This window comes from Falco naumanni, chromosome 3 (assembly GCF_017639655.2).
Source record: "Falco naumanni isolate bFalNau1 chromosome 3, bFalNau1.pat, whole genome shotgun sequence".
Taxonomy (NCBI): domain Eukaryota; kingdom Metazoa; phylum Chordata; class Aves; order Falconiformes; family Falconidae; genus Falco; species Falco naumanni.
In genome coordinates this window covers 117673626-117691268 of record NC_054056.1, presented here as the reverse complement: position 1 = coordinate 117691268, position 17643 = coordinate 117673626, and the positions used below count along the sequence as shown (strand labels likewise).

General features: G+C 42.3%; 1 protein-coding gene across 1 annotated transcript in view; it reads right to left on the bottom strand.

The window, feature by feature from the left end:
- Positions 1-8774: 8774 nt before the first annotated feature.
- KCNK9 (potassium two pore domain channel subfamily K member 9) overlaps positions 8775-17643 on the bottom strand; it is an 84689-nt gene continuing 75820 nt past the window's right edge. The window contains exon 2 of the mRNA XM_040587378.1: positions 8775-10084. Coding sequence (XP_040443312.1) covers positions 9243-10084 — 842 coding nt within the window. The 3' untranslated portion in view covers positions 8775-9242. The remainder of the gene's footprint in view (positions 10085-17643) is intronic.

Below are 17643 nucleotides of genomic sequence, written 5' to 3'. Positions count from 1 at the left end.
GGCACAGTATAAGCAATGAAGAGGAATTTCCTATTGCTGCCTCTCATGGCAGTATCTCTCCATGTTGGGATCTGAAAAGACATGCTAAAAAACAGCAACATGGGCTCCATCTTTTCTAGAAGACATGTGTGACATTAAGAAATTCTTAAAGAAAAAGAGAAGTCACATGGAAAGACAAGTCACCACAGCGCAACTGGGGTTTAGATGCTGAAAAACATGGAAGGAATGTGCAGTGAGGATAAAAAAAACCCACAACAAGTGACTGTGTATTGCTGAAAGGATCTCACATGTAGGTCTTCGGTCCTGTGTTGCACTTGGCCAATCTTTGGGCAAAATGACCACTGCCAGAGCAACCAGAAGAATTTGCCCAGGTTCTGGTGGCCACAACCACGATGAATAGTTATGAGCTGCCCCACAGATCCATTTGGATGACTGACACAAAGACAATAATGAGATTTGCTCACTGCTGCATGCTTAACAAAAAGCTCCAATTCAGCCACATCACCATTCAGAAGGGGCTCTCAGAAGAGCTTCAAGTCAGAGAGATCAGAGAAACGTGCTAAGTACTTCAAAGGAAACATTACAAGAAATGGCTATGGAGCTATCTGAAGGATCTGTCACCAAAGTTCTATGTTTTGGTTCCTAAGGAGAATGCTGCCCTGAGCTCTTGCCCACTGTGCAAGATAGATATCAGCCCTGTCCCCCATCACTCTCACCCAGAGGCCAGGAAGAAATCCGATCTTTTGCTCTGCCTTTTTAAACCTTGCTCAGAGAGGGTCTGAGAGAGGGATATGCCATAGCATCAGTGTCCTCATCAATCCAGCTTGTGACACAAACTCAAATGTATCTTCCCCATTCCCCAGGTGGTCCAGATGTGTTTGGACACGTATCCAGCAACCCTTTCTCCCAGAACTATAATCCACCCCAGAGAGCACAGCTGAGGCACTTTGGCCATTTATACCAAATGGGTACCAGAACCATGCTCCATCCTAAAATAGAGCCCTTTGCTCACCCATCTGCATCACCCCATCTCTCTAAGACACAGAACTGGTTCTTTACTCTACAGGTAAGACAAACTCAAGCACAAAGCCTATTTCCACAAAGACATTTAAGCACGTATTTAGTTCAGTGGGAGTTAAAGAGGCTCACTGCATATATCAGATCTGAGCTAAAATCTTTTCCTCAGATACTCCCACGATCAGCTCCACTCCAAGTGCCAAGATACTGCATGTCAATAGGACAGCCATGGCATGACCCCCATGTCAGCAGTGATATTACCAAACAGGCCTTCTGGAAATCATTCTGTAGGCTTGTGATTTCAGGCTCTGGGAAGCCAAAATCATTTACACACTCTACTTCAGCTAATCCAATTAAATACTGTTATCAGATTAATTAGCCTCTTAACAATAATTATGATTAAAGAGATGCATACCCATGGTGTAGGGAGAGCCAGCAATAATGAATTAGTGTTACTTCTCTAAAGATCAATTTTGATTATGTTTTGACATGTAGAAACTGTCCAAAAACAGTCAATACAAAGAGGTTTGTTTACTATATTGTGACCTCCTGAACCCAGCTGGAGAAGCTTAGCATTTCCCACACATTTCTGTGGCACAGCTCTGGGAAGATGCTATCAAAGATGGGCCAGTATACCACAGTCTAGGTTGTTCTGAGCCACAGTACAGATTTGTTGCAGCCAGTAGGAGGGATGGTGCAACTGATCTTTTCCAAAGAATAGTAGATGCTCTAGAAGACACAATTTTCCCTGCCTGATACCAACACTGGTAATGTGGTCTCACCAATGACAACCCATCCCACCACAAACCAGCCATGGTCCATTGTTCCCACACCTCCTGCCACTCCTGCTTGGGAGGACGCTGGCAGATGACTAGCAAATAGACTAAACCCAGAAGATCCATGGCTCTTCCTTAATTTGAAACCACAGCACAGACCTTACCAATGATCTACAGCCGATGAGCCAAACCACTGTGTCTCTTTGCCTGCTCATGTCATTTGTGCTGCCCTTTCTCCAAGTGGCCTTCTTCCAAATGAACACACTCCCAAATTCTCCTTGCAGGCTAATGCATTGCATCCTGGCCAGCGGTTCTCACCCGTGCAGGTTTGTGTACTTTGCATTTTCTATTTGATTCCCTGCATATTGTTTTTAATCAATCTGTAGATTTCTTTTGTCAGTAGTAATTAGAGTGGAACATTTCCTTCCCCAGGGTGCAGTTCTGTAGCATAACGCTTTTCATTAATAGATGAGGGGGGAAAGTACAGAATGTGGTGATCTTGGGTCTGAACATACGTCTATGAAATGGCAAGCTAATGAGTTAATGTCTGGGTAGGAAAGCAGGGAGGGCATATGGAGAAAGCTGGAGGGCTGCTGTCTGTGAAATGGATCTCTCTTCTAGCCTCAAGTATAGTGCTCTGGATACAGCAATTACTGCAAGCTGTTCCATAGACCAGATAAACAATGAATCAGAGCCAGGCTAGTGGTATCAGAACTCATGCAAGAGGAAGATGCATTATAGAGCATAGTTTCAATTATTGTATTTGCTAGCTCCACTTGTGAACCAGCCAGCTATGATAAATGTTATCATGCTGTTGTTTGCTCTGCATTTCCCAAAGTGAACTAAAAGACCACACAGCTTGGAACTGTGAATATTAATTACAAATGAAATTTCAGCATTAATCTTTCTTTTTCCGTTCCCTTCCCCCCTCCCAGTCTGTTGTGAGTGTTAATGTATGGCAGCACTTCTTACATTGTCAGAGAGCAAGGTGAGGGAGGGCTTTGGGGTATTTATTAATTACAATATTCACAGAAGGACAGAAAAATGAAGGCTGAAGGTTCCAGGGATAGTATTTCCAGCCTAAAATTAGCAGGCAGCTTTGGGTGACTGGATTCTACAAAGCAAAATACAGTTGCATAAATTACACTGGTTGACTGTTGTCTTTAGGTCTTTCTGCTCTCCATTAGGTTTGGGAAAGTTTGCTCATGGTAAGCAGCAGTTGGAGACACTGATCGGGTATCTAGCAATAAATAGAAAAAGCCTCACATTCCAGTTTCATTAAAGGAGTATAAATCAGGAGCCAATGCGCTGCACCCAAATCAGGTTACCATATTGGAAACCTGTGCAAGAAAAAACTAGCCTTACAGCATTTACATTTCTCCATAGCTTACCAATTCACAGCGCTGTAAACCCACCGACTCCACAAAATAGTCCGGCAAGAGCCATCTTAGCAGCTGTAATATCCACCTAGGTTATGTGCAGACCCAGCCATCACGCATTTCCCATGTCTGCATTCTCCAAGGACAAACTTTGTGGAGCTCCCAGTGTAATGGGGGCACAAATGCTGAAAGCTCCTCAATTTGAAGCTTTATGTTGGACTTTTCCCCAGAAGGAATTATTGTTGAGTATGTGTACATGAGTTGGAAATTTGTGCAGAGGAAATTACGGTTTGACTGGGAGTCAGTCAGGGGCTGTGAAGAAGCCTCTTTGGGGAAAAGGAAAAAATAAGAGTAACAATCACCAAACAATTTCCAATTAAATGAAAGACTCAGAGCCAGTTCGAATAAGTTTAGCTTTAGTAAACCATGCAGTGGCTTCAGGGGAAGGTCTTGCCACTCCAAGCTTTAAAGAACAAAAGAGTTTGCTTACAACCTACTGAACCCTTGCACTTGGAAGCATCCGTAAAGGAAACAGCATCACTAACAGAACAGATAACAGGGACTAGCACTGCTCAGGATGTGCTGGCTGAATAAAACCCTGGTTTCAATGAAGACAAGCAGCAAAAACCTGACTAGAGAACCAGGAACTCCATGAATCTCCTTATCAGCAGTAACCAGTGAAACACTATGGCATAGACCTTGACTAAGCAGAGGACAGTCAGCCTCCCAGACTGATTTTACCCAGATCAAAGCACAACAGTCTTCAGTATCACCTCACGGTGGGTTCAGTTGGAAATAACAGGATTTATTCCTACTGTTGAGAACAATTTATTTCTTTCCAACTTTCTTTTTTCCTTCCTACTGCTTTTATAGGGGTGAAAGTTTCTTTGCCATGTTCATTATCTGCATCTTAAATAATTGAAAACTGTATTTTGGCACAGAGTACCATCAGTTTTCATGGTTTTAATTCAGCCACTGAGCTCCGATTAACTAGCATAAGACTCCCAGAGCGCCTTCCATCTATAATCAATTTCTCTGTGTCCAATGTCGTTATTCCATTTGTTTCGATTTTGGTGTATCATTATGATGGTTAATTCTTTTCATATGCTATATCTTGCTGAAGTTCCCAAAATAAAGTTTGATATTAAAGGCAGGCTGGTCAGAAAGGCAATATTTCTTTTTCAGTTCTGTGTTATGGATCTCCAGTTGATGAAAGTAGTGGTGGTGTGATTCTAATTGTAATTTGTGCAATACTCCAGTCCATAATAGTGTCTTGTTGAAATATGCATTAAAAAAGTCTATAACATTAGTGTAATGGACAGACTCCAACACATCTCTCTGATCTGGCTTCTTCATAAAGATATTAAATGACTGTCTTAATTAGATCCTAATATTAACAGGAATATTACATAAAGCTACATGAGAACATAAACTTCAGCTGAAAGCTACCTCCCCACAAGCCCCTGCCCTCTGGTCTGGACACACCAAATTGTTCTGGAACATTATTATTCTCCATCTTGGTTCCGCTGACTGCCCTTTTTTAAGCTTTTAGCAACAGATGATGCTTCCTGCCCCCAACCACCCCCAACAAAAGCTTTCAAATCTGTCAGAGAATACAAGGAATTACCTTGCTCAGGTTTGATTCACAATAATCTTGATTACTGCCCTGGCATTTCTTCAATTGAAGCACTAGGAAATGAATGAGACAACTACAATACAGTAAATTGGCCATTTCCCTAATTTCTTTTCTTTTTTTAAATAACGTTGATCTTGTACTAATAGGCTGTAATAGAGGACTTCAAACAGAAGTCTATTGATGAAGGTCCCTGTACATCTTCTCCATTCATTAACAACCAAGAAGCTATTTTGGACCCTTGAAGTAACATCCAAACACCCCTTTTAAAGCTGTCCCACTATAGCCATCCTTATAAAGCATATATATATATATGTACAAAGTTCTGGCAAAGCAGAGCCAGTTAGATCAGTCAGAATCTTCCTCACGCAGTAATGAAGACGAAGCAGAGACTTGTGCCTGCATTGTTCTATTAAGTTTCCCCTTTCGTTTCCATATCACAGCGTGCTCAGCCAAAGCTATTTTGGTGCTTCAGTGATCAAACTGATTTTTCCCTTTGATGATAATATGAAATATGATAGGATAATAGGGTTGTTATATAATCAAAGTCGACAGCAGGGAGCTAAATTTGTGTTGTTTTGATGAAGAGCACATTAGTGTGACATAAATAGACTAATCTGATTTATTATTATTATTTCTAATGCTTAATAATAGGGAAGAGTAGGGGAAATGAGACTCTGGGGAATAAGAGTGCATCACAAAGTGATAGCAGACGTCTGTGTGCTACGGAAACACAGGTTAGGCATTTTGGATACTAGGATGTCTTGTCATAGCAGCACTACTACTACGTGCCTCTAGCTGAGTTTCAAAAGAGCCAGTAGCAAGCAAGTGAGGTTGTGCAGAAAGAAATGTCTTAAGTGGAAGAAAACTAACGTTGTATCAGAGAAAATACGCTGTGAAAAGCAGTGTTGTGGGAAGAAAACTGGTATTCATGTAGGGCAATAAGAGGTCAGAGAGAGAGCAGACAAAAATCAGCTCACCTTTCACTGACTGATTTTTCATGTGTAACTGAAAAGCTGGGATTAACCTTGAACAAAAGCTTCCCTTTCACAATACTTTCTGTTCCAGTTCCAGACAGCTCAAGTCATTATTCACACATCACTCAAGAGCCACAAAAATGACAAAACAGAGAGGTATATTTTGCCTGGCATACACATGAGAGTTCCTTTATTTGTGGCTGCTCGCAAAGCAAGGTCCTGCAGGAGCTCATGCAAATGTTTGAACGTGTGCAGTCTTGCAAAGGGAACGTCTTGCCACTTCAGAATCTCATGTGTAACAAAAATACAGATTGGACAGAATTGCGGGTTCTTCAGGTGAAAAATAAAAATAAATAAGCATATTTTTAAATCCTAATGAATGCAGATACAATTTAGCAAAATACTTTCCCATATACAAGCTCCTTACAGCTTCTACACTTAAAAGTATGACTATGGACATCTGCTCTGGCTCCTTTGTCTCAACATACATACATTTCTTCCACTACATCTATAAACTTCAGCTAAGCTAAAGCAGAGCTCTAATAAAGCCATTGAGGTTTAATGCAAAGACTCTAAGTGGCAGATAACCCACAACATGCTGAGGTAAATTATTCCTCTAGTTAAATACCCCATGTTATTAAAATCTACTATTCATTTATGGCTCTAGAGGGGAGATTTAGTAACAAATCAGCTATGGTATGTAACAGCTTTGAACTTCTGGAGTTCCACATAATTTATAGGACGTTTAAAGATTATTTTTGTATGCAGCAGAAATAGATTTTTCCTCCTTTCTTAAAGGAAAAAAGAAAAAAAGCTCACCAATGTTTTATGAGATGTAACAGGTTTTTGATTTGTTTTTGTTTTGTTTTGTTGTTTTTTTGTCACAAAACTGTTGAAAGGTTTTGCTAAGTTCTGTTGCAGAAGTTCATTGCTAGGCAGACAGAATTTAACTCAAGTTCTGCAAAACCCCAAACTTTGCCTGCTTTTCTCAAGTGTCATATAGACCCAGCAGTTGTACACGATATAGATGCGTGTATTCCAGGCATACTTTTTCTTATCTCCTTAGCAGGAAAAGAAAGCTACATTTATTTGCACTTCTGAGATGCCTCAAGCAAAGACTATGAAAGTGAATTTGGACAGCACTGTGAAACCTATGGGCCACTCTTGTGGAACCCAGCTTCCAGGTGGTAGTCGCTGAGGTGGTTTAACACATCCTGAAACTGGTTTTCTAGGTGTGCTTGCTTCAGTACTTCTGCCACCAGCATTTGCCTTTGGACATGGTACCAGCAGCGCAGCATTACAGCACCCAGCATGCTCTCCTACTGTGTTGAAGGATGTTAGCCCCACACATTAGGCTGCAAAAGTCCACCCTCATCCATCCTCATTAAGAATCCTAAATTATTTCTTCATTAATCTTAGTGGAGGTTTTCATGCCACAGCAACTTATAATCCCAAAGGAAGTTGCATAGGGGAGTCAAAGTCATGGATACTCCCTTTCCATCTACTTATTGGAACACAGCTATGGAAATTAGGAGAACATGAACATATTTGATGATACAGCTAGTAATTTAAAGCCAGGGAGAAGAGAACAGAGGAGGAATGACATTCCTTATTTCTCCTTATTAAAGCTCTTTATAGATGCCTCTTTGAAAGGTTATCAGCATCCATCAGCGCACAGAGCTCAAGAGCTGGGGCTTGTGCAAACACACACCATCCAGTTTTAAGGGAAAAAAAAAAAAAAAAAAGATTATTGCTTTTACACTGAGAGCACAAAATGATAGAATCAGCAGGATGTGATTAGTGCCAAAAAAAAGATGGGGTTTATATGGTGAATTAACATTAAAGGTGATTTAAAAGATAGGATTAAATTAGAGACAAAGGTGCAGGTTTATGAAAGTCCCAGTCCTACCCTTGTCAAACCAAAGATAAATCTCCCAAAGCACTAAATCCCTTGTAACAATTGCAAATTCCTGTTGTCTTAAAAGGGAGCTGGATTAGGCCTCTAAATCAGTCTGTAAAGTCTGTTTGGTCCAGATGAACAACCAAGAGATGGACAATCTCCAAGGAACAACTCTACTACATGGTCTTAACATGCTGCACTACAACTTGCCAAGGCAATCACTCCCAATGGTACCCTCCAAACACTGGAGTAAAACTGCTTTTGCCCATCACTGCTAAATCCATTTTGCCTTTCTGCCTGGCAAAAAAGCAATATCACAGCTAATCTCACAAGTTCCCAGTGAGCCAAACACAAGATACTGTCCCTTGAATTCTTCCTGAGACCAACAAAGGCTTTCCATTATTTACAAATCAAAAGCATTTAGAGACAATCATCTTTATTTTTTTATTTAAAACAAGGAATGCCCTGTCACTATTATATAAGAAAAAATATACATCCACCTATTTATACCCATCCTAATCCAAGCATTCCAAAAAATATAATTCCTATTCATGCAGGTAATTGCTGCACAAATTAATAATAATAATAATAATAATAATAATAATAATAATAATAATAATAATAATAATAATAATAATAATAATAATAATAATAATAATTTTATAAATAAAATAAAAATAACAAAATACACTCTGTAATTCCAACAATTGTCCCAATTTCTCTTAAAAATCCCACTTATAAATTGTTGGAACAGTTGAAAATGATAAAAGTAAATATAGTTAAATCAATAGGATAACTTGCTTTTGATTATTAATTCCATTGCTATTTTTTCTTGTGTTTTTATTATGCATACCAGTTTTACAAAGTGCATGCTTTATTTTATTTTTTGTTTTTTTAATTTTGAACTGGCAAGCTAAAATGATCCATCTTTTCCTGCCTTTTTTAAATGTTAGTACAATCTAAAATCTAGCATTAAAAAATTTATCATGATACACCTGGTATATTGACTGCTTATGGCGCATGCTTGTTTTGGCAAAAAACAAAACTGGCTCCCCTCCCACCCTCCCCGTTCCGTTTGGAAGCAATCTAAAAGTTAAAAGCAGGCTCAACACAATTGCTTCAAGGGAAAAAAAAAATAATACCTGATGCTTTAATTTTTGTCACATGGCACTAGTTGTGGAATTGCACGCGCACCCACACGCACACGCACCCGACACGCACGCAAGCACACACGCACGCTGCAACCTGCTCGTGAGGAAAATAGTTTATTAGGTCAGGAGTGCCAGTGGCACATGAAGGCTCCCAGCTGTGTGTGCAACTTTGGATTTGGTACCCACTTCACGTCACCTTGAATCCTCTGACATCCACCGAGGGGGTAATGTAAGGCATACTTTGCTGGAACAGTAATAATCCATGCGTCATGCTCAAAAGCTGAGTCTCAGAGGAGGACTGGCTTTCGTTGCTCCCTTTGGCCTCGCTCCGTCTCACTCAAGGAACAAAAAACCCAAAACAATGGAAAAGAACTGGGGAAAACAAGGAAAGCAAAGAAGACAAATCCCTTTAAATGGACTTTCGCCTTTTCATCAGCCTGTGGTTATCTGTAAAGCTGTGCAACCCAGGTGAGATGGAGCTGACAGGAGATGGGAAAAGGCTGTTTTTCAATGTGCTTGGCGAGATCTCCTCTATCTTGTAAGAGATGGAGTGAAAGTACTGGGGGTTCAGCTTTGAGCTGAACGAATTTTGGTGGGACACCACCCGGCTGGTGTACTCGTGGGACCTGTAACACATGCAGGAACAAACTGACTGAAGGTCTGTTACTTCGGCCTTGTACCGTGGCCGACCATGCTGGGAGTCCTCTTGGATGTGGATAATCATGCTGTTGCGGTTCCCTGCCAGGGATGCCCGTTCCTCGGCATCCCGCCTCTCGTCCTCGCTGTTCATGGTTAAGAACCTGAGAACAACCAGATTTAGAAATGCCCCGATGACTGTCAACCCCACTAGAATGTACATAAAGCTAAAAGCCACGTAGAGAGGCTTCTTCTGAAGGGCCCCTTTGGTCTGCAGGGCCACATAGTCTCCAAACCCTATCGTAGTCAATGTTATAAAGCAGTAATAGTAAGCATGGAAAAAGCTCCATTCCTCATACTGGGAAAAGGCTGCTGCTCCAATGCAGAGTGTTCCCATGCAGGAGAAGAAACCCACAGTGACCATGTTTTCCATGGAGACCTCAGTGCTCCTCATCCCACAGCACTTTTTGATGCGTTTCAAGAGGTACTTGACAAAGGTGTTCATCCGCTCGCCCAAGCTCTGGAACATGACGAGTGTCAGTGGGATCCCCAGGACTGCGTAGAACATGCAAAAGGCCTTCCCCGCGTCCGTCCCTGGGGCAGCATGTCCATAACCTGGTAGGGGGAAGGAAAAGACAGGACAGTCAGCAAGGCAGGTGACGACCACAGCTTCTGCTTCACGCAAGCCACGTGTATCGCAGAGACTGATGCTGCGGCCAGATCCAAAGCTACAGGAACACTGCAATCAGACAACTCGTTTTATCTTCTCACTCATGTCCTGGACCTGAAGCAAATAGGACATGACAACAAAGGGTACACACAGGGGAGGGAAAGATGAAAGAATGGGCAATCCATCCTACTTCAAATAACTGTGCAGTCTCCTAAAGAAGATTGTATCATGTTCGTTCGCTACAGAAATTTCATGTCCATCCTGCATCACATGCAGTAGTGGGAACTTTGAAAATAGGTGGGCTTTTCCACAGTATTTTTCACAGGAGTTGGTGTTGCCCTGTCCCAAAACCAGAGTATGCTGGTGGCATCCAAATTCTGTGTCTGCTGGCAGCATGGAGTTAACAACCACAGGCCCACCAACCAAAGGAATTCCTTTTCAAACTCTTCTATACTGAACAAACCTTTTTCCTAGAGACCCTATGAAAGCCACTCACTGCTGGAACACCACAGGACTTCGGGGATTTAACGCTTGCTCCATCTTTAATTATTGACGAATAAGCAACTTACCAGCTTGTTTTATAGTTTTACAGCTTTTACAGCTAGTCTGGCAAAGGCAATTTCATCAGGATGTTAAACTAACCGAGGACAGAGGATGTAGCATGTTTCACAGCATAGTTTACAGATGGTAAAATCATGGTTAAGACTTTATTCTAAGTCAAACCATAAGGGGGGAGGGTTTATTTTGAAAATTTGAAAAAAAATATCTGAAATGTCACTTTTTCACATCACACTGCTTTAAAAATTAACATTTCTTGCAGCTGAGATTCTAAGTGACAGTACCAAAGTCTCCAAAATAGGATGGCTGGGACTCACCTGGCCGTGGTGTGCATTGACCATGTGGGTACCACTATCTAGACTCCCCTTAGTCACTGAATAGCAATCTTGGGACAGAACTCTCAGCTCGAGATGAATATACCTAAATTGCGGTATCTACATGTGTGCTAGGTGTCCAAGCGCCCATTATAGTTGACAAAGATTTAATGAGACCAGGCAGTAGTGAGTTATTTAACTGACCAACCCAAGTCTACCTTATGACAAGATGAAACAACAGTACTGGCTCTTCCACTGAGTGTATTCGTTAGGTCCTCATTAGACTGACCAGATGTCTCTTGACAGCAGAAGAATTTAGACGCCTACTGCACAAGGGACAACTACATGCAAACAGCCAAATGCAGGCACCTTGATCATGAGTAGAGCTCTGCCCTTAGTGACTACCTCCAGTGTAGGTGCCTGCATTGTAGACACCAAAGGTTTAAATCAGCTTTCCAGAAAGAGGCACCTGGCATCGTTCTCCTGAGGAGACTCCTGAGATACCAGGATATCCATAGAGGGCTGGCAGATGAAACATGGGGTGTACAGCAGACCCATGCTTTTACAGATCAGAAGCTGGAGGCCGGACAGCACCTGAGACATGACTGAGGCAGGACCATTCCCCTCCTACTTCCTCAGCCCTGCCCATCACCTTTGGACTCAGGTCATGGACCTGCTGCTCTGAATTTGCCTACTACCTTTTTTTTAAACTGTTCACACTGCCCACCTCCTCAGCCTCCTTTGGCAACAGATTCCAGAAGTTCACTATCTGCTGTGGTGAAAGGTACTTCATAATTTCAAGCAATCTCCTTGTTTCAGCTAGTGCTGCTTAGCTCTAGTATTAAAGTTCTACATTGACCTTATCTACCACCTTCACAACTTCAGCTAAACTCAGCTTTATCTCTGCTCTCAGTTTCCTCCTGTCTGAATTGGAGCCACAGCCTTTTTAGCTCATATAAGAGAAATCACATTCCCTTGATCATTTCAATCTCCTTCTCTGGACCTTATCTAGCTCTACCAAATAATTTTTGAGGTGTAGAATTCTTCATAGCCCTCAGAATGTGGGTGCACCAGAGTCTGCAGTATTGCTAGATCAAAAATAGGAACACCAGGCAACCTTCAACATGAAAAGCAACAGTGGACAAGGAAACTAAAATAAGAAAACCAGCAAGAATGCCCTCCAAAAAGCAACAGGTACTTCCTTAGCTCAGTTGCTAGCTGTTGGCAGATGGATGGGATGTCAAAAACAGTTTACAAAAGAAGCACATAACTCAAAATAGGAAGTTCTTTCCAGGTTACAAAGCAAACAAACCTGTTGCACTGGGCCAGGCAGCCTGTTCATCATAAAAAGCAGTTTCCAAATTACCTGGAAAGGGAAGTATCTTCAATAGATTGATGATGGGTTTGTTCCACCTGACTGTCCTTCAATAAAGGCTATAATTGCCTCTCATTACTAAGATCAGCTTTTGAACTACAGGGGTGTTAATTAAACCAGGGACATCTTTCCATTTTATAGCTTTAGTTACAGCTGATAAAGGGAACGAAAGCTTCAGAAAATGTGATTTTCCAGATGGTTGCAGAGACGGCAGCTGGTGGAAACAACTTTCACTTCAGGTTCTAAAGGAAATGGTTGGGGTGAAAAAAGATTTCTTTTGATATCACTATATCCCTCTCGCTAAAGATATCCACTTTACTGACTGGAGACAGTTTAGGGAAATTCTAAAACATTAATGTTACATGCTTACACAGTATCTCGCAATTGATTTTTTAAGATTTGCCACAGACTTTGTAACTATCTTGGGACTCACAGCTCTCCCATAAGATAGAAATACATCCATATCCCTGTTTTACAGATAGGAAAGCACAGACACCAGCAGGCTTTAATTTCTTTCCAATTCACATTAGCATATAGAACATCCAGAAATCCTGAATTCTGTTCTGCCCCCATCATACTTACTTCCCACAATATCGGATAAATGGTTTTTACCATGTTTTCACCATGAAGCTGGGGTAAAGAAAGGATTTTATTCATGAAGCTGGAATAAGACTTTACAAATAGATTCATGCATAGGGGATCAGAGTCATACATTTCTCCAGTACAGTATGGCTTTAAGGAATTGGCACCTTAGTCATTGCCTTCAATACTCTGAGAGGTTTCAGAATACACCAAAGAAAGACTCAACTCTCTGTTACTTTAGCATTACAGAATCTATCCAGCAATACAGAGAGCAATGCAAAAAAAGCAAACTCCAGCAGTGCATGTTCTCTGAAATTCAGTATATCTCAAATTTAAAACAAACTACTATCTCCTTAACATCAGAGACTGCCTCCAGGAAAAATGAGGAGGTCAGTAACTGCCAGAGCAATCGGGATGCAGAGGATCATTAATGCCAGGAAACAGCCCTCTGCAGTGCATACGGTTAGTCTCCAAGTGTTGGGTTTTACCTTTACCAAGTAAGGGCAGAAGCTGAAAGAATTGCCTTGGTGGCAGATTTCAGCTACCAAAATTCAGCCAAACTTTCTCTACATGAATGCCACTGCCCTTTACCATATGAAGAGATGACTCCATGTAAGCCATAAGAAACACAAGGTTTAAAGAGAAAGGTTAGGCACGACATTGGCATTTCTCTTCCGTGGTGAAGAAGAAAGATCAAACAGAAGACCTTAAAATTAAGCAAAGCAAATGCATCCCCTAACAAGCCCTGGGACTGAGATAATAGTGAGAAAGGTATAGATGGAGCTTTACAATAGACCACACCTAGGTAAATACTACCTATTCTACTCTAGTATGCTAACCAGTTTGCTGAGGTCCCACAATACAGAAACATGACCACAGCAAGCAGGTTTGTCTGATATTTAATAAGATGTAATTTGAATGATCAAGGACAGTCTAAATAGCTTTCACCTTGATTGGAAGTTATGTCATTAGTACTCTCTCTCTCTCTCTCATAATACCTCCCAGCTGCTTAGCCTTTCAAGACAGAGCTCATCCGGGTTGGCACCAAGAATAGTTTGGCATGAAGAAATGTCATGTCTCAGAATGTTACTCCAATTCTGGACTGCAGAGCACCAATGCACCGCAAAAAGGTCTCCTCCCAGTTATTGAAGCGCTGGGCTACAGACATCAAGCAGAACTGCAGGAAGGTGTAGGCAAGGAAGGCAAAGGGTCAGACTGTAAGGGCTGACACCAAGTAAGTACTCTGTTGATGTCCTCTCTGCCTTTGATTTTTCCAGGATTTGTCCATTCTCCAGTGAAAACTCTCAAAGACCATGTGCAACTATATGCAATTCTAGAAAAGAAGGGAATGCTATGTTCTTATTTGCCAGAAAGTAGCTACGAAAGTCTGGAGAAAACACATTCAGCCTCTTTCAAAGCTTGTTTTTCCATGGTGCCTTTCAGATGAAACACAGAAACTCCTCATTACCATCTATGTGAGATCCATTCAGGAGGACAACCCAAATAGCTTTCTCTCACTTCTAAGGGGACATTTTGCTGGGGTACAAGGCCACAACCATAGTGTGCCGCGGAACACAGGGCACAGCTACCTGGAATCCAACAGCAACCACAAGCAGACAGCTGAGGAAGAGTATAGGAATAGTATAATTAAATGCGACATTTCCTGCAAGTATTCATGTACCCAGCTTCATCATTTGGAGCTCAGGGATTTCCAAAGTCAGATATGGTGTCATGGGTTTTAGTAACACACAATGGATTTCTCTTCCACGAGCTTGAGCGTTGTCCCTTGAAAGTGTATAAACTTTTAGCACCTGCAATATCCTGTGGCAAGAAGGTCCACAGAGCAACCATCTGTTCTTTAAAAAACCACCATTGCTTCTTCACTTCTTTCCCATTACTATCATCTGATGTCCCCACCTCCTCTATAGAAAAGACCAGGAACAATCATGCCCTGTTCTTCTGTGTGTCACTCATGATTTTATAGACATTTTATTTTATCAACAAAAATGCTGCGCCTGCATTCAGGCCCCCAGCAAGTTTCTCTGGCATTGTATAGCCTCACGCGGACAGACCAGCTTGCTCAGATCTACATCAGTGATCTTTGCACCACGCTCAGCTGCAGGGTATAGACAGGCCCATAACGTCTGTCTTGTCCTCCAATACAAATTCTCTTGAATCAACACTTTGCTTCTGGGGCAAAAAAGGTCTCAATAAACAACTTCATGCTATTGCAATGAAGCAGACTGCCCAGACTAAGTAAATCCATGCCAAAAATAAAACATTATGGGAAAAAATGCTGAATACTTTCAGTGTGTGGCATCTACATAGTAACCACCCCAAGTACTACAAGGTAATATTTACTCTAGCAAACTGAACTGGGACAAGCAGCACCAACTCATGACTGTCCACACTCTTAAATCATTATCACAGATCCCATCCTGGCCTTACCCTGGAGCAACCAGCACTGTCCCAGGCAAAGTCCATGCCTGGTCCACCCATGGAGGTTAACACTGGCCAGGGATGACTGCAGCTAAGCACCACTCTGGGGTGGTACATGTGTTTAGCTATTACTGGCATTCTCCATGCCATCTCTGCTGATCTCCATGTCTTAGAAAACATAGGTCCTGCTCTACTTAGTAGCACAGATGGAGCCCGCGTGGCGTAAAGCAAAAGGTGTTTTTCTACACTGGGCTCTGTCAGAGATTGGGAGAGGTTTGTCTCTAGATGTGCATTGGTACCAGGCCAAATATATGGCCATTGTTCAAAAAGAACAATTAAATGTGGCAGTGGCAAGTTATTTATAGGTCACGTTCAGGCCAGTGTGTAGCTGCAGAGCAGCAAAGCCTCATTCACATTCAATGTACGACAGGTTTTAGATGTCTTGAATCTTGAAGCAAGACTGCGTTATTCATGAGGGACACTTTATTTCTCTCAGAAGTAGGCTTCTTCCCTCATTCATCTATACATCATTCATCCCTGTGATGGACATTTGGGCCTGGTCATCTCTGACAACAGCCTCCGGAAAGAAATGAACTACTCCATCCCTGCAATTCAAACCTTTCTTACTCATGCTGGCAGCAGCCCTGGCTGTGAGATAATGAAAAGAGGATAACGGCACCTGTTACTCAGATGGGCAAGCATAATTCAGATTAAAACATCTTCCTGATGTCACACACTTCAGAGGTTCATCTACATCAGAGAAACTGCCACAAAAAACAGGCTGGCTCTCCACTGGATTTGCTGCTCCCGCTTTCAGCAGGGAGAAGAAACAACATGGCCTTCACAGTGCAGACGAAAGAGGTTTTGGCAGGGATCAGGGAGATAGTTCATCTAAATAACTGGTAGTAACTTGTTTACCAGGACAAAGGTATTATCCTGTGAAGGACATTTGAGAGCACATCATGGATGCTGCTGTTACCTGCATGAACGCTGCCATGTAACTACACCAGTCTCCTGGCACACAAGCACTGCTGACTGCTCCCTCTTCTCTGTCCTACATGTCTGGGCTTTCCCTGAATCCTGCTGCCTTTCTCCTCAGACATCTCCAGGATCTCTTTTTCTTTCATTGATGATGATGTCCCTGCAGCACATCAACTGAATAATCCCTCTTAGTTTTGCACAGCTTCCCCTTTCATCCTCAAAGACATCCTCCCCTTCCATGGTCAAAAGACAGTCTCTAATGTCAGGTCCACATGTGACACACGGCTCCCTACGGGAACACACAGCAATATGAGAAGATGTCGTCCTGTGTTGTGAAGACAGGGACATCATGTGAGAGGAAGAAGAATGTGCCAACCACAGGTGCAACCTCAGCTCTGAAGGTCAGCACAGCCTCTCACACCGGCTCATCCCTGGTCTGTTATGATTGCTTCCATGTCCTGACTGCAGAGATAAGGCTATGCCACCCTGGAAATTACACTCACTGCTTCCTATCCTGGGCAGCAAGGATTCAGCAGGCCTCCCTCACTTTATTCTCCCCACAGTCATTTTTTCTCATTGATCTTGGAACAAAACTTTCAAGATGTTCATGGAAAACAGCTTCAAAAGCAGCTCTGATCGGATAGGCAGGCACACACATATGCAGAAGCGGTGTGCAGCAGGGAAACGAGGGGGAGAAGAAACAGCTTCTCTCTTGTGATCCACTCGTGAGGATGCAGCCAAAGCTCGTCTTGCAGACGCACCGTGAGTCAGGACAGATGGGTGCCTCCGCCCTGGAAATTACCCCCACTGCCACAATCTCTGAAGCTCATCAGGCACGCTGAACGTACTGCCTGTCAGCAAATGCAGTGCGTGACAGCCCAGAAGCAGACCTGAAGAACTCACCCACAATGACTGATAAGACCGATAACTACCGCCAAGCCAGCATGATGCCAACTTCTGTGCCGCTCACCCCTCTGCCACATTTCCTCACTCCCTTCATTGGTCTGCTCTGCAGCCATCCCACATTACCTCCCGCCTTATGAAACCTGAACCTCCCAATTTGGAGCACTACTGATAGCAATTTTTTCCTGTAGCTTCTCTTCCAGCCACACCAAGTTGCAGTAAATACCAGCATGGTGACTGCTTTGTGTTGCCCAAACTGCCTGTTGGCATAAATTCCCACCCTTGACCATTATCAGATGTTGCTAAACCATATCCCGTTGGAAGATACAACCATAAGAAAAGTACTGTATCA